The sequence below is a fragment of the Adelges cooleyi genome, unplaced genomic scaffold (genome assembly GCF_023614345.1).
Source record: "Adelges cooleyi isolate 19-005CV unplaced genomic scaffold, UGA_ACOO_1.1 ACOO_flye_CR_arks_rails_tigmint_CR_PRNA_31, whole genome shotgun sequence".
Lineage (NCBI taxonomy): Eukaryota > Metazoa > Arthropoda > Insecta > Hemiptera > Adelgidae > Adelges > Adelges cooleyi.
The window spans coordinates 993,737-1,020,578 of NW_026095981.1; the positions used below are offsets into that span (position 1 = coordinate 993,737).

At 28.6% G+C, this 26,842-nt stretch overlaps 3 protein-coding genes and 1 long non-coding RNA gene across 6 annotated transcripts; all 4 read right to left on the reverse strand.

Annotated features, from left to right (window-relative positions):
- Positions 1-537: 537 nt before the first annotated feature.
- On the reverse strand, positions 538-7,413 carry LOC126839908 (uncharacterized). 3 transcript variants are annotated; one of them, XR_007685994.1, is made up of 5 exons: positions 6,558-7,413; positions 3,876-6,248; positions 1,900-2,032; positions 762-893; positions 538-694 (listed from the first exon to the last, which is right to left on the reverse strand). It is a non-coding gene; the product is annotated as an uncharacterized LOC126839908 (long non-coding RNA). The 3 variants fall into 3 exon arrangements; XR_007685993.1 differs by having other exon boundaries at positions 762-967; XR_007685995.1 differs by having other exon boundaries at positions 762-967; positions 6,520-7,413.
- Positions 7,414-10,078: 2,665 nt separating this feature from the next.
- LOC126839883 (uncharacterized) lies at positions 10,079-12,669 on the reverse strand. The gene is made up of 5 exons (XM_050575313.1): positions 12,514-12,669; positions 12,036-12,213; positions 11,588-11,667; positions 10,730-10,895; positions 10,079-10,288 (listed from the first exon to the last, which is right to left on the reverse strand). Exons 1-5 carry the CDS (start codon positions 12,598-12,600, stop codon positions 10,218-10,220), a joined length of 582 nt encoding a protein of 193 aa, XP_050431270.1. The 5' UTR covers positions 12,601-12,669; the 3' UTR covers positions 10,079-10,217.
- Positions 12,670-13,226: 557 nt separating this feature from the next.
- Positions 13,227-15,311, reverse strand: LOC126839904 (uncharacterized). Its single transcript, XM_050575343.1, has 5 exons — positions 15,178-15,311; positions 14,657-14,834; positions 14,210-14,289; positions 13,766-13,934; positions 13,227-13,378 (listed from the first exon to the last, which is right to left on the reverse strand). Exons 1-5 carry the CDS (start codon positions 15,262-15,264, stop codon positions 13,317-13,319), a joined length of 576 nt encoding a protein of 191 aa, XP_050431300.1. The 5' UTR covers positions 15,265-15,311; the 3' UTR covers positions 13,227-13,316.
- Positions 15,312-18,632: 3,321 nt separating this feature from the next.
- On the reverse strand, positions 18,633-20,697 carry LOC126839875 (uncharacterized). The gene is made up of 5 exons (XM_050575298.1): positions 20,555-20,697; positions 20,050-20,227; positions 19,638-19,720; positions 19,196-19,364; positions 18,633-18,785 (listed from the first exon to the last, which is right to left on the reverse strand). Exons 1-5 carry the CDS (start codon positions 20,663-20,665, stop codon positions 18,718-18,720), a joined length of 609 nt encoding a protein of 202 aa, XP_050431255.1. The 5' UTR covers positions 20,666-20,697; the 3' UTR covers positions 18,633-18,717.
- Positions 20,698-26,842: the final 6,145 nt, after the last annotated feature.

Here is a 26,842-nt window from a genome sequence, read left to right on the forward strand (position 1 = left end):
TTTTCGGTCATTGAAATATAAATAAAATAAAATAAAAAGACAAACCGATTTACTGTTATGTCACATACTAAGTTCTTGACGGGTATGAAACATGGGAAATTTAATATTTCTGGGTTAAATCTATTCAACTTTGCACTACATCCAATATAACAGCCATTTTCTCAGCTATAAATGTGTCGTTCATTGTAAAAGTGAATTATCTTCTTGTAATTCAATTTTGTAATAACGAGCTTTTTGTAAATTAATGTGTATGAAAAACAATACAAATTCAGTGTTTTCTATTTTTTGTTTGTTTATTTTTGCATTTTATTGGAGTTGACTAAATGTGACTCTATTACGCAAAAATATGTATATTTTAAACATTTAGAGTTACACCACTTTTACAATAAACAACCTTAATATACAATAGCTATAGAATAAATGTAATTATTTTGCCAAATTAACCAACTGCAATATAGGCCTATTGACCGTTAAATAAATTACAATTATTGATCTTTAAAACTCATAATAGACGTATAAACTGATTATTGTGTAATATATTTATGCTTTAGATTTACAAGTTTATTTGATCATAGATGTCTTTTTATAATTTATTTTTGTGTGGACCCACGATACCTTCCAAGTCGCTTAACCAATTTCTTCGTGTACCAACTCAATAGATCAGTAATCGTACCTGAAAGGTACATTATTAGACCTAAAATTGAAAAAGTTCAGTAGGCTAGCGATAGGTAAGTTAAGTTTTAAATTTAATTAATACCTACGTTAATAGGTTTTTTGACTTGAGTCATTTTTGCGTTCCAGCCTCCAAGACGTATTATAAGACATATTAATGATCCAATGTCTCTCCTTCAAGTGAAAGACTAACCCTTTTTCATAATATTTTCAATGAACGACTGTAATGCAAATTTCCGAATGTACACATATAAAGTTTCATTACGTTGCTTTTTTTTAAATTAAATTTCTATTTCTATAATCGAAAACATAATAATAATATTATATTGTTGAAGTTTTTTTGGCATAGCTTTAGTTGGCTGTGATTCCAGTGCAAAAAAAAAATGTTATAAATTGTATTTTTGCCATTTACATTATATTCTCAGACCATTGCGGAGGGGATCGGGAGAAGGGGAGAGGGTATACGAATACAGAAAAATATGTGCGGCATACCGTGTGTGCATGTTAAATAGTATGCAGTTACATGTATATTGTGGTTACCTATTGTGATGTATCTACCGTTCTGATCTATCCCTAGGGAATACCCATACCTGACCGAGGATGGCCGACGAGGGCATTCCGGTTGTACGGACAAAAGAAATACCGTTCATGAGATTTTCATTTTTTTCCCCGTTCCATTATAATAAATCAATAAATTAAACAAATAACGCCGCGAAGGGTTTAAACACTTTAAACGCCTAAAGCGCGTTCGCACGTATAGGCAAGTGCATTTTTTTATTTATTTGGTTTTTTTTTTTACACACAAAAAATAGTTATTTATCGCCGTACCGGCGACTCGACAAATTGTGTACACACGTTCAACATTGCTGTTATTGTTTTATGTATGTATATATGTTTTGTTATTGCAAAACGGTATGAAAAATAATATCAAAAAATTATGTAGGCACATTATTAAAACAAAAAAACAATGGCAGTCGTGAAAAAAAAATAAACAAAAAAAAGACACGTTTTATACGAACAACAATTATTATTGTGGCGATGAATTATAACGTTGAGATTCACTTGTGGATTTTTATTGGAGGCGAATGATTTTTCGTTACCGATAAAATACTTTCACATAGGTTTTAGTTTTTTTTTTTTGATAAAAACCGTCGGATCGACTTGAAAAAAAGTTTATTTGCTACATTTTTTCGGTTTTGTTTTTCGACAACTGCTTGCTGTACTTACTTTTTAAGTATCTAATGAAATGTTAAATCTCGACTTCCAAAAGTTGTACTCGACTTTTCTATGAGATTTCATTTATTTTGTTTTTATGGAGATCCTAGTTTGAAATTTACACACGTGAAATTTTCTCAGCTTTCTGAAAAAAAATATTCGAACAATTTGAGAACATTCTTTTCGTCGTAAAAGACACGCACGACAAAAAAAGGAGACATTGTAGCAAGGAGATTGTGACCAAATCTGGACGTTGACGTTTCTAAAAAAAAGTTCAGACCTTTTACAAACTCTGAAAGCTCCGTCGGAATTTCTGTAAAAATTATAAACTTTACTGAAGCCTGAACAAAGCTCAGAAGTATTTGAACTTCCCTAGCCTCCCCTCCCCCCTCTACCCCTCTAGTCGCCAATGGAGAGGGGATTTTGTCGGTAGAGGGAGAGTAAATAGAGACGATGATACTTGTATATTCCTGTGTTATACGGCGCACGTATGCTGTACACTTAAATGACCTTTGAACGATCCCAATCTACTCTGGCGCGATCAAGGTAAATCAGCGGGTGTCGCGTTTCGGTACTGTACTTCGGGCTAAACAAAATCCTTAATTGTCGTTGGATATCGTATCCTATAATATATATATATGTACCTAATAATAATACATTATTGTTATTATATTAGGACCGACGTCTCTGTTACGCCGAAACGTCGACGGGCGTCCGATAATTATTATTTAAAGGGAACAGACGGTGAAATCTATACTTGAATTTATTGCCAAAAGGACCGGTAACCGGCGATGGCCGTAGCGCGGAGTAGAATAATTCGTTTTATGTTCACACCGTGTCGTATAATAGATTTTATCCGAATGATTTGTAACGGCCGAATCTAAATTATTATTTTAGACGGTCATTAGCGTGAAAAAATAATCATATACACAGGGCGCTATTGGTTAGCTACGACCCAGGCGACGATATCTCCGAAGAAGTAAAACTTTTTAAAAATATTATACTATGTATTATAGGTCAATAAGTAGTCCAGTTTTGATACGTTTTTCAAAAAAATATGTGTCCATCCTTAACGATAACTTATGTATTTGATGTATTATAATTTATTAAGAATAATTTGCTGACCATTTTTGACCGGTCAAGTTATTGAGATACAACGTTTGGAGGACGGGAGCAACAAAGATGGAAAGTATTATTGTCCTAAACTGGTCGTCGACCGGTCAACGTTTCCAGCAAATTCTTATTATTTTTTTTTTTGTTTTAATTAAAAAAGATAATTAAATAAAAACGTTACTATATTTTAATTTTCAAAACTCGACAGGGTTTTAGAAAAAAAAAAAAAAATTCAATATTATCTAATATACCCTGTACATTGTAAATTTTATCCAAATGATTCGAGCCGGCTGAATCTAAAAATAATTATTAGGCACTATCGACGTATAATAATTGACGTTTTTATTGTAATATATCTATAATAAATATTTTTTTTTTTTTTTTGGTGCCATGCCAAACCACTGCGGTCAATGATTATATTATGCACAAAATGTGCGACCACCGGGTCTGAAGTGAAACATCATAAATAATTATATCTAACGTTCATATGATAATATTATTGTTTTAATATTATTTTAAAGATTGCAACGATACCGATGTAAATGCAACCTACAACACGCTAACTGCATAGTCTCTCAATTTAATATTGCGGTTCGACTTCGGTTCTATTCAAAAGTCCAATGAATGTATTAATAACTATAGCTAGCTTGTGTATGTATTTGAAGTGAATTATTTTCTAGCACCCCCCCCCCCTCTGCCCTCTTTTTATTTCTAGATCCGTCCCTGCCGAGTGATGACGGCAAACTACACAGATCCGGTTGATGGGCGGCAAAATAGAATATGTCGCACCGTGTTTTGATCGACGGTCATAAATCTTATAGGTCACACACTGCCAGCCCGTGTAAGAGGTATGTACGATAAAATAAAACACATACCTAGCTATGATGGATAATCGATTTGTCATGCACAACGGGAGCTTCTCATATCCTTCTCCGGGGCTTGTGAATACATTTACATTATTATCATCTTACACGACGTCACTGTTGTAAACTAATTTAATTTCATAACTAGCCGGCCAAAAGTCCCGGATCGAGTGTAGATGATATTATGTGTGTGTGTGTGTGTGCATACCTCGTATCTGAGAATATTAATGAAATTATTAACAAAAAAATACATATTTTGTATATTATTATACTCAAATAACCGCGGTCTGATCGTACAAGAGGACATATTATAATACCCGACCGCGGACCACCTATAGAAGAAAAACTACCGGTGCGTGCCAATTTGTCACGGTGCCCGCTGAGATTGGGACATTTCTTTTAAACACCATCATTCGGTCGTATTTCACCGATATTATAATATTATGCATTTCGACGGTTGACTAGGATAAAAAAATATATTTTGGTTTTAAATGGTTTGGGACGTTATCCGGACTACGATCGGCCCCGCAGACGGACAGGGTGGGCCTTTACACAATAATAATAATGATATATTAAATGATATATTACTTTTGGATGTTTTTATCAAACGTTATTTGTCAATGAGATATTTCTTCAATAGGTATGCGTTTTTGTTTTGTTATTTGTTTTATCAAATTTGAGATTAAATATTGAATAAAAGTCACACAAATTATAAGAATACGTTACATAAATACAATATTCATATTTTAATCTCTTGTGATTATGTTTAAAAGCATAAATTATGTATAAAAAACCTTTTTGAATTTCATAATTTCATTGATTATCTTTTTTATTTCCAAACATTTCTGTAGAAACTCTTAATATTGGTTTTCATCGTGACATGGTTTACATTTTCACCATAAGGCGTTAAATATTTTAAAAACCTATTCACGAGCACCCTGTTAGGATAGCTGGACAATTGGGTTAATTGAAAATAGCGATATTTCAGTAAAATAACTACAAGAAAAACTACCGAAAAGGAACAGTAGTCCATATAAATTATTGTAATTATATCTGCAGATTTAGAGCTTTAAATCATTAGGTTAAATTTTTTACCAAGTTAATTACAAACAAAATCAAACTGTACCACTTAAATAACCAACAATATTATTATAAATGTGAAATATTGGTTTTTTATTAATTATTTCACTTTTTGGCCCTACTGCCTTACATATATAAGCATCCGGATAATTAGATAACAGTATTATCATTTTTCAACGCGCTATCGCTATCGCGCATTGAAGTTATTTAATTTTTACGTTCAATTAAGTGTAATTAATGTGTTAATTTTTATCTTCATATTAAAATGTATAATGGGTGAACACAGAGTTCAAATTCATAAGGTGTTTCGGAATAAAGAAAATGAATATTTTCAATATTGCTAAATAAAACGAAATACTGTGAATTGACAAAAAATCGTATAACGGTGAAATATTTAATTTGTTTTATTTAATTATTTTACCAGACAAAAAACGAAAAAACGAAAAAAAAACAAAAATTGAAATATTTCACCGTTTTCGAAATGTCCGGAAATTGTATATTTCATGAAATTTTCAAACACTACACGCTGATGAGACGACGGGTAATCGTTTCGAAATTCGCCGACCTGGCGTAACCCTTTTGCGGTGCAGCTGCTCCAAGGACAGTTTTCGTGTCATCTTTTCGTCGGTGGCAAACACAAGGCGACGGGCCTGTGCAATAGTAATAATAATGACATGTGCCGGACGCGTGCAACCGGTTTGTCGGTCGCGTGCCGACATGTGTTCCGGAAGCCGAACACCGCATAAGCGCGGCCATAATATAATAGACAAAAATGAAAATACTAATGTACACATAAATTGTACCATAAATACCTGTACACGGGCACATATCGTCGTTGTTTGACGAGCACACGTTTGTGTGCATACCATTGTGTACGACCCGGTCGCGTAGTCGACACCTACTTCCGTGGATCCACCACGTGCGCCCTCCCCGTTCTGTATTATCGCCCCCCCCCCAAAAAGGGCAGCTGGTCAGGGTCGAAGAGCACCTGGACCAGTCGCAAGTAGAACGCCACTCGGGAGCAAAGCTGCAAACACACCTGGACGAGGCGATCACCGTTGCCTACCGTTTTGGCAACCAGAAATCCTCATACGGAGTGGTCCATCCGATGCGAGACACTTGTAGGTACATATTATACACTGTATTATATTCCTCAATAGCTATAGTATTTTCCTAAGAAAACTGTTCCTATTGTTTACTATTCCTTTGCAATACATCACTACCGGAAAACTCTTTGGACTTTGCTACTTTTGTAAAATACAGCTCGTAATCCACCAATATCTGACCACAATGTAAATTTATAGTCTGAAATCACAAAATATTGCACAATTTTGAAATAACCAAATTATTACAATTTTGAGTTTTTATTAATAACTACGTCATATCAATTGTACATTCTTAGTAAAAATTATTAATATTTTTAAAAATAAACTTTAATATCTATCATATTTAAAAAAAAAATTTTTGTACGCGAACAAAGTTTATAAGCTATGACCCTTTAGTTAAAAAAATATAAAGTAATTTATAGTTGTACAAATAACGAACTTTATTTTTCAATATTTATTGAACAATTTACTTAATAAGTTTATTGGATATTTGTCTATTGTTTAATACTTGATCCTATCGTTTACAGTTCTTCAAGACTGGGAGGTTCCATCTGTATGTTGATTGGCTCTGCTACTTCTTCGATGATATCTTTTGCACCTTTCAAGTTTATGGCCTCTTATGCAGATGAAACTGTAATACTTTCCCCAGGAAATGCCACTGAAGTAACTTCCAATATTCTTTAAACACACTTAAATCTAATTGTTGACTGGTCATCCGAATGTAGAGTTAACATTAATCCTGAAAAATCAGTATACGGCCCTTTCACGCTGAAAAATCCGATCGATCCCCTCCCCAATTGCAAGGATTACCTATCCCGATATCTTCGATAACTTTAGGCCTTCACATAAAATCTAAAAGAAAAGTCCTAACAGCAGACTCCATTTACTAGGCCCAATCCTTAAATCAAAAATCCTTGCTTTCCATGCTAAGATCATAATATACAAATCCCTATTTGGACCTATGCAATCCAAATTTGGGGATGTGCAAAACTATCACAACTTCGTACCTCACAAGCCATCAAATCCAACACTCTACTTATAATCTCTTCCGTCCCATTGTATGTATCCAATTATACACTTCAATACGACTTTAAAATAGAATCATTAAACCAATTAGCCTCAAATACTACCAAAAATTCCATTCCAAATTACAAACTCACTCAAACCCTTTAATATCACAGCTTGCAGAAATCGCACTCGCCGACTCCAAAGATGTTGGTGTCGAGATCTATTTATCTAACAATGATTAATTTCATCTAATTAAAAATAATTAGGAAAAAATCACGTTGGGTTTTATCACTGGATGGCCTACCTCCTCGTATTATATCAACGTTTTATTTTTTCTGTATACATAATAATGTAAATATTTTCTTAAAATAGCATAGACAGTAAATTATCTTTAAATAGAAAAAAAAAATGCGATGATAAATCCAGACATAATATAAATGGTTTACAATTTAAAAAAAACCGTAACAAGCGTAAATTTGTAGATTTTAATATTACCAAATGTTTTTTGTAAGGTAATTGAATTTAATAAATGCCGTTTAGAAGTCTTGCAACTGTTTTTAATTATTTGTATAATGCGTACGTGTTCATTTATTATTTGTAAGTAGATTTAAAAATAATTTAAACTTAAGTCGTTACATTAAAAAAACGCTATGGATTGTAAGGCACTTGTATACACAAACAATTATAACTACACCTTAATTTTTCAGTATGTTGAGAAATAATCATTAGATTATTACATTACATACTAATAGTAATATTATATTTCGAAGTATGTTTTTAATACTTTTTATCATAGACGAAACCGGAAAATGTTTTACAAGCATTTAATCTAAATAGGTACATTACAATTATTGGATAGTTGTGTGCGTTAATAAATAATCATAACTGAGAAGGAATTTAATCAATTTAATTTTCAAACAAAATAAAGTTCCAAAACTTCTGTTTACGATTTAGACATATTTCGTTCAATTCATTTGTACCTCTTTAAAGAAATTATAAATTACTTATATCATATATATGTACCTAATTAATAATAAAAATTAACAAGTTAAAAGTTCTAAACATTTAATATGAATTTAACGAAATTTTAGCATGCAAAAATTGGTCTCTAGTTAACTTTTGTTTATAAATTCTTATTATCGATAACTGGAAAGTGTTCAGTGAAAGGTTTGGGGTGTACACCGGTTCATTTATTATTTTTTGGGACGGTAGTTAACACCTATTGCAGTTTTAAAAGAATATATTATCGAAATATCTCCGTGGTAAAAACCTAAAATAGGATGACTGATTAGAGAATATTATCTACTTAAAACGCGAAATTGTAACACGAATTTTGTATTTGTAATTTTGGAAGACGCCCAGCCCAAAAACATATCAATGTTAATATATTTTGAAAAATAATAATGTTATTGGGTACAATGCTTTTATTTTATTGATATTTGTACTTCTACGGTTACAGATTCACATCACAGCATATATTTGAAAGTGATGTGTACAACTGTGATCCTGTAATGTACTTCTTGCCTCAACTACAATGTAGTAGCTTATTTATACTTAAAATCGCACAAATTTACTCTAATATCGTTGCCTTGACATGTTTTTTTCGCTATATTGTCAGCACTCGTTCATACAACTTGATAATGTATTGAAATTCGAAGGTTATCATAAATCATAGGTCGACAATATCCACCCACCAGACATACTACTTTAGGGTTTGCTTCACAAATATTTAAATACATTTTTTTCCAATACTATTTTGATTATACATAAAATCAATTGTATAAATAACGCGTAAAAATGATTTACGCAAAACGATTTTAATGTGTGCTATGTCTGTAATTTGTACAATTCATTTTAAATTGAATATGTTATATTTTATAAATATACAACGTGTGCATGGTGAGTCAGAGTATACATTTTGGAAAAACTATTACAACAAAGAAATGAGTCATCGATATTACCATTTTTTAAAAAACCGTACATCAATTGTTTAACTAAAAAAATCACCTAGTAAAGTCTAGGCACATTGGTGTCAAAGCTTCTAAGATATGGATTGGTTAAAAGTGTTCAGGAATAAATTATTTTATTTGAAAAATACTCCGTTCCTACTATGTCTCAATTCCACTGTACTGGCTAGTATTAGTAAAAATATTTGCAATTTACACTTGAATTACTAAATAATTACTAATAATATTTTCATGAGTCTTAGAAAGAATGAATATTAACATAATATATAAAATATATATTTAAAAAAAAACGTTTAGTTAAGATATTTTTGATTTTATTTATATTTATAAAATATGTGACTTACAGTTTCAGTTTTAAACATATTATCACTTTTAGTAAAAACATTAATTTGCGAAGAAATTATTGAAAATAAAAACAGTTTTTTTTTTTAACATTTACCCGCTCTCTAAAATTGTATACACAACCAGAGTAACTTCTTCGACTTAGTGAAAAATGGGACAATTTTTTGTATTTTATCCACATTTCGACTATTGTATGGCAATCCAAATCAGGTTAATTTTGGTTTCTTAAAATCATTGATTTGGCTTGACAAAATGTATTATAATATTTTTATTAATAATATTATGTTAGGTTTTATTATACATCATAACTCTATTATATTATATTATATCATATCGTTTATAAGGACCAATCGTACTTTTAGTGACATTTGACAAATCTGTTTTGAGTTTGTTGTATGTATTTATCTACCTACTATTTAAACTTTTTTATGTTGTGTCTTGGAAGTGTAACTTTCCTACAAAATATAAATTATACTTATACTTAAATGTTTACTGCAATTGCTCAATTATATCAAAAAAGTCTACTCGTTTCTTTAATTATAGTGTCACTTGAACGGCATTGCGCCAAAATAGAATCGACAAAAGATTTTGAAAAAATGATTAGAATTTTGCTTAGTTTTTCGTTTCAAAATAAGCAAATTTATAATAGTCAATTTATGAATGACTTCATTATTTAATTATACTTAAATGAATAAAATAAATTCTAACAAAATTATAGAGCAAAATGATTTATTGTTTAAACAAAACTACATTTGTATATGACTAACTACATACATAACCATATTTATTTAATAAAATATTAACATATTTAATAATATTAACATATTTATTTATTTTATAATTAAAACAAACTATTTAGGAAAATAATAACCAATGACGATGAATTCAACTTCATTCCTAGTAAACTTGACGTGTTCTGAAACTATAAAATATTATACATTTTTTAACAAACGAATCAGGTCATTTTAACAGCAACTCAGTTAATAGACATGCGATACACTTGCAACATTTTATTATTTTAAACTATATCAAGCGGAGAATAATAATGTGAAATAAAATTTTACATTATTCGTTAAGTCTAAAAATACCTATCATGTATTCTACATATTTTTTTTTATTTATTTTGTACACCAACAATAAATTATGATTTTTTAGTTTAAAAAATAATTATAATTTACATGAGTACAAATCACAAACTTCAATACCAAAATGTTTTTTTAATGATTTTGATCATTTTACTCATTATTCATTTTTTTTCATAATAACCTTTATTGGATATTATAATGGCTTAACAATTGCATATTTGTTATTAATTTAATCATTCATTTAATTTGATTATTTTAATAAATACAACGTTTATTACTTGAATTTTCCCATTTGTACGGTATTGCCGTTTTCGATTCTTCAAGATATGGAAATTCGGCAGTCCTATTTGGATTACTTACCTGTATTTGGCTAAGTAGATCTTTTAATTCTGGATAGTTTATCACTGGCTTTTCATACATACAGTATAGTAGTCTTACCCATGCCTATTGTTTTTAAAGTATAAAATAGACATTAGAATGTTTTCAAAAAGTGTAACAAAAAATTGTCCATTACGTTAAGAATAAACTAATGTAGGGTTTTCGACAAATCACTAGGTACTCAATCTTGCAAATAAATTTAAATTTTCTTTAGCGAATTGAAAATGTCAATCCACTAGACATATTTGTTTAGGGGATTTTTTGGCATAATATCATCGATGTCATAGCATTTAATCTCACTTATGTGGAAGATGAATATTTGTTATTTAAACTCTTCTTTCTGATTCAAAAACAGATTCTTCTTTAGCGACATACAAATGCCTAACCACCAGCATTTTTTTAGCATAATCAATATATCTTTTTTATAGCGTTTGAAGCATTTTTTTCTAATGAGGAAAAACAATAATTTTTTTTTCTAATTTCTCCCCTTCTGGGGAAAAATCTGTAAGAATTCGTTCAAAATGTGTTATTGTATTTGTTATTTAAATACATAATAAACGTATTAGTTTGCTATGGATTTTTCAAGCATAAGATTAATCCTCTAAACAATAATTTACATTTTGTACAAATCAGCAAGAATTAATCTTACAAGATTAATTTAAATGTAATTTATGTTATAGAATAGTTAAAACGAAATATTTCGAGTGACCGGCATAGACAACCTTACTAACTTATCTGTAATATAGGTTTTTATTTACCGATAATCCCTGACTTAATTCCGCATAACCTAAGTATTTAGCGACGTATCTTTGAACTTCCACCAATGTGTATTTATAGTCTGAAATCACAAAATAATGCACATTTTTATGAAACAACAAAATAGGACAATGATTTTACCTTGAATAAATTGAAAATAATTATGTGTAAAATTATAATAATAATAATAATAATATGATATTATATATTACAATTTTATCTAAATTTAACATTTTTTTTTTTGTTGAAAAACTTGAGTTTATAACTTACATTTGTACAACCGTCAAGATAAGTTCTCCTATTTTTTAAACTTTATAACTGGTTTTTGAGTTAATATTATTTGGTAAAATATATAAAATAATTTTGAGCTATACAAATGATAAACTTCATTGTTAAAAAAATGTCTTTTCAGTTTTTCTTGAACAATTTACTCAATAATTTGTTTATTACTTAATCCTGTCGTTTGCAATTGTTCAAGACTGGGAGGTTCTTTGCGTATGTTCATTCGCTGTGCTACTTTTACAAAGATATCTTTTAGACCTTTCAAGTTTATGGTCCGATCGCCATTTTCTTCGACGTCTGTGCCATATGGATTTTCATATGCCTCTATAATGTTTTTAGTAGTTTCCTATCGTTTTCAGAATAAAAATTAGACGTTAATTGTGCATTTAAATTTACATATAAAAATCAAAAACATTTTTTTCAGCATAACAACAATTATTTTATTGTAGTTATAGCATTTTTTCTTATTGTTATCATGTATTTTTAAAAGTGTAAATGTCACTTAAATAAACTCTTCGGTGTGATAATGGGTAAGGTTAAAATATTAAATACATTTTTTGAACAATACAATACATTCTGTTTATAATTAACCAAGAATCGCAGAAGTTGCTATTAATCGTAATTACTTAGCGCTCGTTATACTTACATATTGTTCTTGAGTTGGAGGAGTACCACGACATTGCAAAAAGTATAATGCCACGCAAAATAATAGTATGGCATTTTTCGAATACATTTTAAATATTCAAACAGTATACTTGGATCAGAATATTTGAAGTGAAAACTAATTTGAAACTACTCGTTATTCGTATTTACGGTCCTTTATATAGTAATTGAACGAAAATATAACATTATTTAATTAACATTAATCAAACCGAAAATTAAAAATAGTATCATATTCTAACTATGATTTATTATATCAACCTTTTTTTCATTATAATAAAAAACACCCACACAAAACACGTGCTCAAACAAATGCTCTCTTTGTATACACACGTTTTTTTTTTAAATTATAAAATCTATACTTAAGTACATTAAGTGTACGTGATAACTATAAGTAGAAGTTATTGTCTTGGTCTTTCACAAGAGGGTTTGGATGGTTTTACAGAGAGTTGTGATAACGACTGTAGTAATCATTGACAACTTGGGTTATAGTTTTCATTTGTAGATCTGACTGTAAAGTATATGGTTGGAGATCCTTATATCTCCGTGGGTTCGTGGTGTCAAATCTTATGAGTGACGGGAAGGTTAAAGGTGTTGAGGAGTAAACTATTCCACTTTGTAAAGATGGGTCCATTTTATTTATATTTCATCCACGATTTATCAAACTTAAATAAACTCAAACAAAATAAAACAGCAGAATGATTTATTATTTAATCAAAACTACATTTGTACATGACAAACGACATACATAAACATATTGGTTTAATAAAAGTTCATAACTATATCTATCTATCCAGAAAACAAATAATCAATGACGATGGATTCAACTTCCTTCCTAGTAAATTTGTATTCTGAAAGTATAAATTATTTTTATATATTATGTATATATTTAAAAAAAAAAACGAATCAGGACAATTTAACAGCAAATGTGTTATTTGAGATGCGATACAGTTGCAAAATATTTGTATACCTAGTTATTATAAGTGAAGAATAATAGCTTACATTTTACATTATTAGTAAAGTTTAAGAAATTTAAAAAAAGCTCATGTTTTCTATTTATTTTTACAACAAAAATGGTTCAATATTTTGCCTGTTATAAAAATTATATTTTTTTAGTAAAAGAATAATTATAATTTACAGCCATACAAATGACAAAAGGCAATACTAACATATTTTTTTAATGGTTTCAATAATTATACTCAACACGTTTATTGATTATAATTATATTTTTGTATTACCTAAGTTTGCCATTTTATACGGTATTGCAGTTTTCGGTTCATCAATATATCGAAATTCGGCAACTAAATTCGCATATGCCTCCTGTATCTCGCCAAGAAGTACACTTAAGTCTTCAAAGTTTATACCATTTGGCTTTTCACAAAAAAAGAATAGCAGTTCTACTATTGCCTATTGTTTCCAGAATAAAAACAACACATTAGAATATTTTCTAAAAGAGTAACAACAAAGGGTCAATTATTTTAAGTATAAACTAGTGTAATTAGATGTAATTACTGTAAAATTAGTCGGTAGGTATTTAAGGTATTAGTCGGTAGGAAATTAAATATAAATTTTCTTAAGCGAAATAAAACTGTCTATCTACCAGACATATGTGCATTGGGGATTTGTTTGGCATAATAACCTTAATAGCATTTTTACTGAAATACAGATTTTTATTTACTTACAATTACTTCCGGTCTCAACACCGTTAATCCTGAGTAGTTTTCGACGTAATATTTAACATCGCTCAATGTGAATTTATAGTCTGAAATCACAAAAAATTGCACATTTTTTAAATAACCAAATTAGTACTATTTTAACTCTAAGAAATTAAGAATAATAATTATGTGTAACATTAAAATAATAATAATTTGATACTATATAGTTTTATCAAAATGTATAAATTTTTAAAAAAGTTAATCATGTATCTCATTATCTTTTTTTTTTTGTACACCATCAAAAAAATGTCCTCTTAATTTCTAATGTTTTTATCTGGTTATTGAGTTAAGATTTTTTGTTCAAAAATATAAAATAATTTACAGCTATACAAATGATAAATTAAAATGTCTTATCAATGTATTTTGAACAAATAACTCAATACATTTGTTGGACATTTTTCTATTTTTTATTACTTGATAATGACGTTTGCAATTCAACAAGACTGGGAGGTGCTTTGTGTATGTTGAGGCGCTCTGCTACTTCTTTAATGATATCTTTTACACCATTCAAGTTTATGGTTAGATCATCATTTTCTTCAATGTTTATGCCATTTGGCTCTCCATATTCCTTGACAATGTTTTTAATAGTTTCCTATTGTTTTTTGAAACATAATATAACGTTAAAATGTAAATTATAAATTACACATAAAAATCAAAACGCTTAACTACCAGACATTTAATATGTTTTGAGGATTTTTTAGCGTAGTAACATTAATTCAATAGTAGTTAAGGCATTTTTTCTTATTGCTATTATGTATTGTTTATAAGTAAAAAACTTACTTAAATAAACTCTTCGGTGTGAAAAATAGATAAATAGTTAAAACATTAAATAAATTATCTAAACTATATTATATTCATTTGGCACATAATAAAGCAAGAACTGCAGAATTTTCTATAAATCGTATAAATTGATAACACCTGCTCGATATACTTACAAGTTCTTCAGGGGTTGGGTAAGCACCGTGACATTGCAAAAAGTATAATGCCACGCTGAGAAACAGTATAATATTTTTCAAATACATGTTAGTTTTTAAGACAATAAATTCGGATTTACAATATTTAATTATTAGGTTTGAAGTGAAAACTAATTTGAAACTACTCGTTATTCGTATTTATGGCCCTTTATATAATATTTCAACGAGTTTATTAATATTATTTGATCACATTAGTTAAACTAAAATAAAATAAGTATTAACTATCTACGATTTATAATTTTTATTTTTTTTATAATACAAAACACTAGCTTGCTCTCTTTGTATATAATACACATAAAATAAATAAATATATATATATATATATTTATATACACATGTATGTATAAATATATATAGCAACGTCATGTTGAATATACAATACACAAAATAATGTGGACAATTGCAATGTGAAATTTTTTTTGCTTAAAAAAATATGTTTCCGCAACAAAACTTCATTATTTTAACATTTTAATAGTTGAAAAGAAGTGCAAACAATTCTCTGAGGTGTAGGTTAGGTTAGGTTAAAAGTCTGCTAAAATCAAAGTAGAGGTTGAGAAAGTGCTAGACTTAGACGTTGTGGTCCGAGTGGCTGCTAGACGCATTATTATGAAGATCCTCGGTATCGGTGGCTTGGACAACAGAGACGATATCAGATTTGCTATAGGGCATCTGTAAAGAAAGATTTAGCAAAGATGAAGGAACGGTACGATAGCTCGTGCCCTCTTTCGGAGGTGCTTTTTTAATTTATCAAAACTACATTGGTATGTGACAAACTACATACATACATAATATATATAATTAAAAAATACAAATTAGATAAAAAAAATCCATGATAGAAGTAATCAATTACGATGAATGTAACTTCCTTCTTAGTAAACTGTTGTATTCTGAAAGTAAAAATTGTTTAACAATTTGGGTCAATTTAACAGCAAATGAGTTATTTGAGATGCGATACACTTGCTAAATATTTTTTTTTTCAATTTATTATAAGTGAAGAATATTAATGTAAATTTAAGTTTTAACCAATTAATAAAGATTAAAATTTTTTTTAAAAAAAACTGATCATGTCACACATGATTTTCTTTATTTTCTACAACGAAAATTGTCCAGCATTTTGTCGGGTCTTAAAATTTTTAGTGTAAAAAATAATTATTTCCAAAAATACAAATGACAAACTCCATTACTATAATGTTTTACATTCAGACTTATTTTATGGATATTAATTATATTGTTTATTGCCTAATCTTGCCATTTTGTATGGTATTGCCGTTTTCGGTTCATTAGGATATGGATATTCGTCAATCGTATTATTACTACCGACTCGTACACGTCCAAGTAGTTCTTCTAATTGTTGAAAGTTTATGCCATTTGGCCGGAAAAACGACTTGAACAGGAAACTGACCAACCTCTATTATTTTTAGAACAAAAAATAGACATTAACTTGCTTCCAATAACAGTAATGACCAATTGTCTAGGGTAGAGAGTTAAAAAAAAAATTAACTAAAAAAAATGTTCAAGCATAACCCTAATTCTCCAAACAATAGTTTACATTTTGTTCAAATCAACAAGAATCTTAAAAGATAAATTTAAACATAATTTATGTTGAATAGTTGAAAATAGAATTTTGGAATATTTCGAGTGTCAACATAATATAATTTAACTAGCATTGTACTATAATTTTTTATTTACCGTCATATGCTTAGGTATTCCCTATAATGTAAGTATTTACAAACGTATCTTTCAACTTCCAACAATGTATATGTATATGACCTGAAATTACAAAATATTGCACATTTTTATTAAATAACCAAATAGGACAATGATTTTACCTTGTGTGAATTGAAAATAATATTGTTTAACATTATAATAATAACAGCGTGATATTATATTGGCATATCTAACATTTTTCCCGTTTTTCTAGGGCCAGTCCTAAGTCTATATTTTAGGGTCACCCAATCCTTTCGGGGTATTTGGAACCCTAAACAATTACGATTAACAAATACTTACAACGTGTTTTCATTGACAAGCCGATTTAATTCAATTTTAGATTAATATGTAATCAAAATGTTATCCGACACTACTAAAATCGATTTCGTTATAACTTGTGTTTGTAAACTGTTTCAACGTTTAAAACGGTGATACTTTTCTTACAAAGTAGGTAATCAGTCAATTTGCTTGTTATTATTTGCTTTAGATAACTACTAGAAATTGTGAAATATTTTATTTGCTTACGAAGTACAGTTTAAATCAAACCGCACAATATGCAATTTCAGAAAAAAAATTTTAGTATTTACAATCAACTTATGACAATAATCTGTGTATCGTACTAATTCTGTATTAATGCATTTATGTTTTATTATTTGAAAGACATCTAAAGAGAACCCATAACAATAGTAAATCATTTAATTTATTTTACTCTTGCGGCATGATTACCGTTACCAACTTTTACTTTAATATGACTTAAAGTTTGAACGTGTTATCAAAAAATAGTATAGCAACCTACTTTGAAATTAATTTATTAAAGTATAATATTTATAAGTACCTATCTAGATAATCACTACTTTGTTAGCGTTACATAGATTTTTAAGTATTGTGTTGAACATATAAATAATAAATAATATTTTCTTTTTTGTAACTATAACGCGTAACTTTTGAATGCTTTGATAACTCTTTCAAAGTATATCCTTTAAATATTATAATGAAGAATTTTGTCTTCGATATTACCATTTTTTTTAACTTACACCAGTTGTTTTATTTAAAAAAATGTCAAATAAATGCTAACAAAAAATAAAAGCAAAATTTGTTTTTATTTCATCAAAACTACATATGTATGTAACAAACTAAATACACAAACATATAAAATCAAAAAATAATAATTTCATCAATAACATCCAGGAAAGAAATAATCAGTTAAATGAATTTAATAATGAATTTAACTTCTCTCTTAATAAACTTGTATTCTGAAAGTAAAAATTATTATACATTTTCAAACGAATCCAGTCAATTTAAAAGAATGAATTGAATTTAATTTGACTGGATTCGTTTAAAAATGTATAATAATTTTTACTTTCAGAATACAAGTTTACTAAGGGAGAAGTATACTTTATATGCTTTTACCATATGACTTATTTGAGATGCGATACAATCGCTAAATATTTCTTTTTTAAATTATTTTAAGTGTAGAATAATGTTGTAAGTTTAGTTTTTTTTATCTATAAGTAGTTTAAAAAAAAAAAATTAACTTAAAAAAATTATCTTAAGAAATAAGTAATGTCTGAGGACATAGTTGTCAAATTTTATAAGAGACAGGATAGTTAAAGGTGTTCAGGTATAAAATATTTTACTTTGTAAATGATGCGACTAGTTTTTGAATATGTCATCTAAGATTTGTCAAACTTAAATAAATGCTAAAAAAATATAATAGCACAATGATTTATTATTTCATCAAAACTACATTTCTATGTGACAAAGTACATATATAATTAAAAAATAATAAATAAATCAATATACTCCGGGAAAGAAAAAATTTACAACCATGAATATAACTTCTTTCTTTGTAAACTTGTACTCTGAAAGTAAAAAATATTATACTTTTTTAAACAAACGAATCAGATGAAATTAACAGCAAATGAGTTATTTGAGATGCGATAAACTTAAATTACACTTTGGTATAAATATTTTTATTTCAAATTTTTAGAAGTGAAGAAAAAGAATGCAAATGTTATGTTTAACCTATTAGTAAAGTTAAAACAATTTAAAAAAAACTTATCATATTGTACCCCATATGTTTTAATTTATTTTCTACACCAATAGTTGTTCAATACTTTGTCTAGTCCGAGGATTAGGATTTTTTTTATTTAAAAAAATAAATATAATTTTCAGAAAAATAAATGACCAACTCCATTACTCAAAACTTTTTTTTAATAATTTTGATTATTTTATCGAAACATTAATCGATTATAATTATACTGTTTATTACCTGCTCTTGCCGTTTTGTACGGTATTGCAGTTTTCGGTTCATCACCAAATACATATTCGGCAATCGTATTATCATAACCCTCTCGTAAACGTCTAAGTATGTCTTCTAATTGATGAAAGCATATGCCATCTGGCCGGTCGAACGATCCGTACAGAAAACTTACCGTCATCTATTGTTTTTAGAATAAAAATTATATACTAGAATGTTATCAATAAAAGTATGAACAAATTGTCTAGTGTGAGGCATCAAAAAATTCACTTATATTCAAAATATTCAAGCATTACATTAATTCTACAAACAATTATTTATATTTTGTTAAAATCAGCAAGAATCTTACAAGATGAATTTCAAACTATTTTATGTGGAATAGTTGAAACATGGAATATATCGAGTTTCCTAAACATACAACATAACTAGCATTGTAATGACATTTTTTATTTACCCTCATATGCGAAGGTACAACACCATCATAACCTAAGTATTTACAAACGTGTCTATCAACTTCCCATGATGTGTACCTATAACCTGAAATCACAAAATATAGCACATTTTTTTAATAACCAAATAAGACAATGATTTTGCCTCGAATTAATTGAAAATAATAATGCGTAACATTACAATAATAATTTGATATTATATCGTACAGTTTTATCAAAATATATAATATTTTAATAAAAACATTAATTTTGATCTAACATTTTGCTAAAAAGCTGTTTGAGTTTTTTTGTTAAAAAATATAAATTTATTTACACCTATACAAATGACAAACTTGATTACTTGGTTAAATTAATTTCCAATACTTTTTGAATAATTCACTTATTATATTTATTGGATATTTGTCTATTGTTTATTACTTGATCCTATAGTTTCCAGTTCTTCAATTCTAGGAGGTTCTATCTGTATGCTGAGTCGCTGTGCTACTTGTTCAATCACATCTTTGACACCATTTAAGTTTATGGTCGGTTCTCTATTTGCTTCAACGACTATGCCTTCTGGTTTGGCATAACTATTGACTATGTTTTTAATAGTTCTCTATTGATTTCAGGAAAGAAATGAGACGTTAAAATGTGTATTACAATTTACACATAAAAACTACCAGACATAATATATGCTTTAAGGATTTTTCCAGCGTATTTGCATAAAATTCATAGTATTTAAGGCATTTTTTTATATTGTTATCGTATTATATTCTTTTTAATTCTAAAAATCATTTAAATAAACTCTTCGGCGCGTACTCTGGTAAGGTTAAATATTTTAAATATTTTATTTAAAATTATAACATAAATATATTAAATACATGTATTATTATTGCACATAATTAGTCGAGTATCATAATTAATAAGCGCTCGTTATACTTACCTGACGTTGTTTAGTTAGGCGAACACCCTGACATTGCAAAAAGTATAACGTTACGCAAAAAAACAGTATTACAATTTTCGAGTACATTTTAAATTTGGAGCAGATTAACATAAGAAGTGAAAACTAATTTGAAACTATTCGAAATTCGTATTTACGGCCATTTATATGATATTTGAACGAGAATATAATATCATTTTAATCAACATTAATCAAATTAAAAAAAAAAGAAGTAAACACTAACAATGATTTATTATATTCATTTTTTTTTTTTAACACAAAACCCCTGAACAAAAATCAGCAAGTGTTTAGCTTGCTGGGCATGCGTAAAGTTATAACGTATGACATGTCTACACACGTGCCCAAACAACCGCTCGCTCTCTTTATAAATACAAAGTATATAGACTATAGTGTACACAATTGTAATATTAAATATTAGTTTTGATAAAAAAAAAATATGTTTTGGCCACAAAACCTTTATTATTATTACGTTTTAGAAGTGGAAACGAAATGCAAACAATTCTGTGGGGTATAGTTAGGAGGCTGCCAAGTTTAATGTAGAAAGTGCTAAGTTAGACTCGAACCTGTTTAGGTAATAACCGCGGCCGGACGCCTCACAGTGGTCTGAAATAAAAATAACTTATCCAATAGCTTCCAATTCAAATGAAAAACAAACCCCGTGTTATCCAATACGACTAATATTAATGTTTTAATAGACGGTTCAAATACGTTTATAGATAACTATGCTTGTAATTAGATGAGCTAATTTAAATTGTAGACCTTTGTTAAAGAAATTAGTTTGAATCCCTACATTAAAATATTAAAGCATTCAGTTACAAATGTTTCTCTTTCAAAAATGATATTCAATTGGATATCTTATACATTATTTGATTGCAATGATCCCGTAATCATTAATAGGCGAAATTTTATCCTACTGAAAACTACTCTTGAGTGCCCTCTAACTTATATTAATACTTTCACAATAATTCATTTTAACATATAGAGTATATAAATTGCATAGTCGAATATTATCTCTGGACTGGATCGCATTAGTAAAAAAGCTCGAGTCTCCTCCCCTGTTTTTGTTATGTTTAGAGCCCATATTATAGACACACATTTAGACCAAACAATTTGTTATAAATACTACTATAACATACATTTGTAAATTTTAATATTATTAAATGATTTCGTAAGGTATTGGGTTCTTTAAATGCCATTTAGAAGTCTAGCAACTGTTTTTAATATTTGTATAGCGCGTACGTGTTCGTTTATTGTTATTTATTTGCCGATAATTTTAAAAATAATTTTAGCTCGTCATAACAAAAACGTTATGCAATGTGTGAAACTTGTGCAGGGTGATTCTTTTAACGCTCTACACTAGCTTACTCAAAAACTACTTCGATTTTTACAAAAAATATTCGTAATTAATTGTGTGTATGAAATACTAACTTATTATATAATCCTTTTTTTTTTTTTTTATATCTCTAATATGTAAAATAAAATAATGTATTTAACTACTTTACTTATAATGTTATAAGTTATGATTTTAATATTAATAAATTTTGTACATTTTTTGTACATTCTGAGAAAATCATGTTTTCAATTTCAAAACGTTATACATTTTGCCTGTACGCCTAAACTTTCGGTGGTCGTTACTCTCGTCTAATCTGTTTTTTCCCTGGTTCGAGCGCATAAAAGATACCAATACCTACGCCAATACAAATAATTTGATACCAAAATCTCATTTTCAAAAAAAATTTACATTGATCATTTTTCCCTGCAGCCTTTCAAAAATTTTGTTTTTTTAAGTTTCAGAGGCACCTATTCTGGTCAGTGTTATCCGGAAAAAAAATGGAACGCAATCCTTTGTACTATTGCCAGAACGCTGAACGGACAACTGCCAACAATATAATTTTTTATTTCTCGTTTTTAATGGTAATTTTAGAATTAGTACACATACTTACTGATTGACTGTTCCAATTATTAGGTATACTTAAATATTATATTAAATAATATTTATAGTGTAATTTTTTTAGTAGATACATAAATAAATACAAAACGCTAGTTGTGGGTATTAGAAGTTTAGGATTGCAGGGAGGTGTTTCTTGGTTTTTTAACATTTGCTTTAATCTTAACCTATATAATGCATTTTATGCACTACGAATATTTCGGTTAAACTGTCTTAAACAATTAATATTTATACTTCTTCTTAATTATAGGTAACACTAAAAGCCCTTTCCTTAATTCAGTATTTAACAGGTATAAACGGATGTGTTTTTTGAAATAAAAAAAAAAATGTTTGTATACTAGGTTTAAAACATAATTAAAACGTTAAAAATAGTGTGTACAAGATCAACTTTTATATTCAAAATCATATTAAAAACAAATAAATTGTTAAAAAATATGGTTTCATCAAGAACGTAGAATGTGATTTTATTTTATACACATTAAAACTTAAGTAATAGTTGTTTCCTATGTACGTTTAATATTTTTTTTAAATAAAAATAAAGTATGTAAAATTGAATGTCGACGACATAGAATTTTAGAACGCTGTACTTAATACATTTGTAATTTAAATACAGTTCAAAAACAAAATTATCAAAAGATCTTCCACCCCTTTTAAAAAAGGTTAAAATTGAAAAAACGGGTACTGAACGCATTTCAATTTTTATTACTCGAAGATTATTTCATTTTTATCATTTTATAATTATTTAAATGGAAATGTTTTTTACTTTAAAAATCATAAACTGTTTTAAAGATTCTTTTTGGTTCAGAAAAGGATTTGTTTTTATTTCTATTAATTTTTTTAAATGTTCCTTTAAGATATTCGATATTGCCCTTTGGATTCTAGCAATTTAGTTTTAATATTTTTATAGTGTATACGTGTTCATTTGTAAGTACTAGGTACAGTCGTTTTTTTTTAAATAATTTTATTTCAAGTTGCTACATTAAAAAACGTTGTAGATTATAGGACACTTGTGTACATAAAACTAATACAGGTTATCATTTTTTCGTGAACCACTCACATAATCTCATAGGATTTAATAAGGAATTAAATGTATTTTATAAGTTCTATAATAGTTTAAAGCTTAGGATGCTATAATATTAGCTATGACTGATACTTTTTCGAAATATATAAGGTCATATGCTGTTAAGAAAGACAATGCTATAAAAATATTAAATCGCATAACTATTGATTTTATACCTATAAAAGGCATTCCCAAATGCATTTTAACTGATAACGATGCTCATTGTAGGTCCAAAATTTGGTCGAAACGTTTGAACGAATTAAATATTTAAACACTACTTACGGCGGTATATAATCCACAGGGTAATGTGTTAGAGCGGGTGAATAGAGAGATAGGGAGGATGCTGAGGACGTATTGTTATGAAAAACATACCAAGTATCCTAATAAGTTAAACAAAATAGAAAATCGGTTTAACCGTAGTACATCTGACACAACGGAAAAATCGCTCTGAGAGGATTTAAAAAAGAAACCACCGGCTAGACCTATTAGGGATTTATTAAAATTTCCACTGACGGATATACAGTTAATCAATACTGAAGAAACAAAACGTCTTCTCCGGTATCAAGACAGATATTTCTACAGAGGGGAAGAGAGTTTAGTTTTAGAGGGGAAGTGCGCCACTACGCCTTTCTTCCTTCTCTAAAATTCAAAATAGTTATCGAAACCTAACTATCGACCAGTCAACATTTTAAGTACAATATTCTCAATCTTTTTCTTCAAATCTAACAACATTTAATATATATATATGTGATCCTCGTCCCGCCCTATAGTGCACCATTACCACTACGTCTCCCTCTTCACTTTACTGCCTATTTTAGTTTTGCTTTTGTTATAAAACTTTTTCAACAGGTATTTAGCTATAAAGAAAATACAATATTACATTTTTGTAATCACAAATGTTTTAAATTTAACACGTCCTTATTATAGTCATAAAACAAATATCAGACTAAATGACGACGTGTACTGGACGATTGGTTAACTATGGACCAGACAGTAACTTATAGAAGTTGTTAGACTTTTTTTAATAATTTTATAGTTATTAGTTGGGTCAAATTAAATATATTTTTGAAAAATATAACCACATCCTTTATATGTTAAAACTGTTAAGACTTAAGAATTTTAAACGGTAACGTATATATTTTATTAATATTTTAAATTAAGAAATAAATACTGACATTTTGACTGGTCGATAACCAGTTTTGGATGTTTAGTTTTCAAGTTATTTCATTTTAAAAGCGATGACGGGTGGTGAAAGGCGGTTGAGTAATGCGCGCAGATAAAAAACATCTATACTTTCCACCTTTCTTCCCGTACTAAATTTAAAACTAATTATCCAAAACTGGTTATCAACCAATCAAAGTATTCAGCAAACTATTCTTAATTCAAAAAGTTAATCAAATATATACGTTACTGTTAAAAAAAAAACGCAAGTTTATAAGATTTTAATATATAAGGGACCATGTTATAATATTAAAAAATTAATTAAATTTATCCCAACTAATAACTAAAAAATTAAAAAAAAAAAAAGTCTATTATCAAGTTATTGACAGGTCAACAGTTAACCAATCACCCAGTACACATCTACTTCTCTATTGTCTCCAGTCTATCTCCCTCATACCTTCAAATCGCCTACGTATCACAACCATGTGTATGTTTTTATACATTTCTTTCTTGATCCGGTTTTAGGGTACACATAACCTATTGTCTGTGTTTTTACAGGTGATTTTATTAAAAATTTAATATATTTTATTGGATGAATATTCAAATAACGCCTATAGCAGTTTGAAAAAAATATATCAAAACATCTGTGTGAAAAAACCTAAATAGGTTGAGTGATTCGAGAATATTGTGAACATATAATTTTTATAAAACCTTTTTATTTTTTAACGTTGTATCAAGAATTTTTAAAGTATACTTTTTAATTAATTTTGGGTACAAGGCGCCTTTTAACGATGTATGTATTTTTACTATTACAGATTCTCATCACATTGTTTATTTAAAAGTGATGCTATCACTATAAGTTGTAATAATTCATGTATATCTGTCACCCTTCTATGTACTTGGTGTCTCAACCCGTTTTTAAAAAATTGAAATTTGCACTAAACATTGATAGCAACTCCTTCATATTAATTTTTGTAATCACTTTCAGAAGTAATAATTCATATAGAAATAATAAAGAAAATTAACGACTTACATCAGATGGTTTACCCTGTATAATGCGTTTGTGTTCAATTATTATTCACAAGGACGGCCGTTGTTCTTTTTCTAAACAGTATAAACTTAAGTCGTTACATTTGAAAACGTGGGGACGGGGAGGTCACAGGTCTACAGGAATTATTATTGAAATGGTTGATAAAATCACTTTCAAGTAAACGCTTTGTTGCTAATTCATAAACACTGCACCTCATTTTAATTCTTTCTTACAATGCTGGTTTATACTGTGCTTGGTTTGAAAATACTAACTACTGTTTCGCATCGATGCGTTTTTATTGCTGTAATAATTCCTGTAAACCTGTGACTTCCCGTCCCACTCTGCTCCATCCCAACTATGCCCCACCCCGTTTTGTTGGCTTTTTTTTTTTTTTGGTAAAACCATAGTGACCCAAATAACACATGATCAATCAGTCCTGTTAAATTTAGTTGGAACGGTCGATGATTTATTTTTCAATCGTTTGTACTCCATAATTTAAATTTTAGATATAATAGGATGATAAACAAACGGTCTACCGTGCATCGGAAATCTTATAAAAAGATTCAAGACTGTGCCGTTTTACGTAAATATTATATTTAAATGCAAGTACAGAATCTATTCGAAAGAATTCTAGCAAGGGACAATTAAAAAAAAAAAGCGTCACGGTCGTGTGCACAATATGGGATTAAGTAGTATATTAAGTATGCTTATTAAGTAGTATATTAAGTTGTATGCAAAACATGATCGGGTTACTACAGGACATTGTCTCGCTCGGTTATGACACGAGATAGCGGCGACGACCGTCCACCACAATAGTTATTTTAAGATTTAAGGTGGTTCTGATAAATTATACAAAATCTTCGAAAAACGCAGTTTACCGAGCAGTTTAACTTTTTCAACTTTTACCCCACCCCCTCTCCCCACATAGTGCCAAAAGTACCAACTAGATGAAATTCGTGATTTATAGAGTTGCTATTCGAAGGAATTGGTCCAGTATTAAATAAGTTACAGTGTATACAGACACAAAAAAGACCACATGGTAAACCCAATAGCATCGAAGCTAAAAATATG

Bases quoted from the DNA above. Each gene is read 5' to 3' on its own strand.
- LOC126839904 (XM_050575343.1), bottom strand. From the start codon at position 15,264: ATGTATTTGAAAAATATTATACTGTTTCTCAGCGTGGCATTATACTTT. The intron at 14,290-14,656 runs GTAATAAAAAAT...TTGTGATTTCAG, and splicing joins ATTGCAAACGTCATTATCAA to ACTATAAATTCACATTGAGC. The intron at 13,935-14,209 runs GTAAGTAAATAA...TGGAAACAATAG, and splicing joins TGTTGAGACCGGAAGTAATT to GCAATAGTAGAACTGCTATT.
- LOC126839875 (XM_050575298.1), bottom strand. From the start codon at position 20,665: ATGTTAATCTGCTCCAAATTTAAAATGTACTCGAAAATTGTAATACTG. The intron at 19,721-20,049 runs GTAATAAACAAT...TTGTGATTTCAG, and splicing joins ACTGGAAACTATAGGATCAA to GTTATAGGTACACATCATGG. The intron at 18,786-19,195 runs GTAATAAACAGT...TTTTACTTTCAG, and splicing joins GTACAAAACGGCAAGAGCAG to AGTACAAGTTTACAAAGAAA.
- LOC126839883 (XM_050575313.1), bottom strand. From the start codon at position 12,600: ATGTATTCGAAAAATGCCATACTATTATTTTGCGTGGCATTATACTTT. The intron at 12,214-12,513 runs GTAAGTATAACG...TGAAAACGATAG, and splicing joins CTCCAACTCAAGAACAATAT to GAAACTACTAAAAACATTAT. The intron at 10,289-10,729 runs GTAATAAACGTT...AATATTTTATAG, and splicing joins GTACAAATGGGAAAATTCAA to TTTCAGAACACGTCAAGTTT.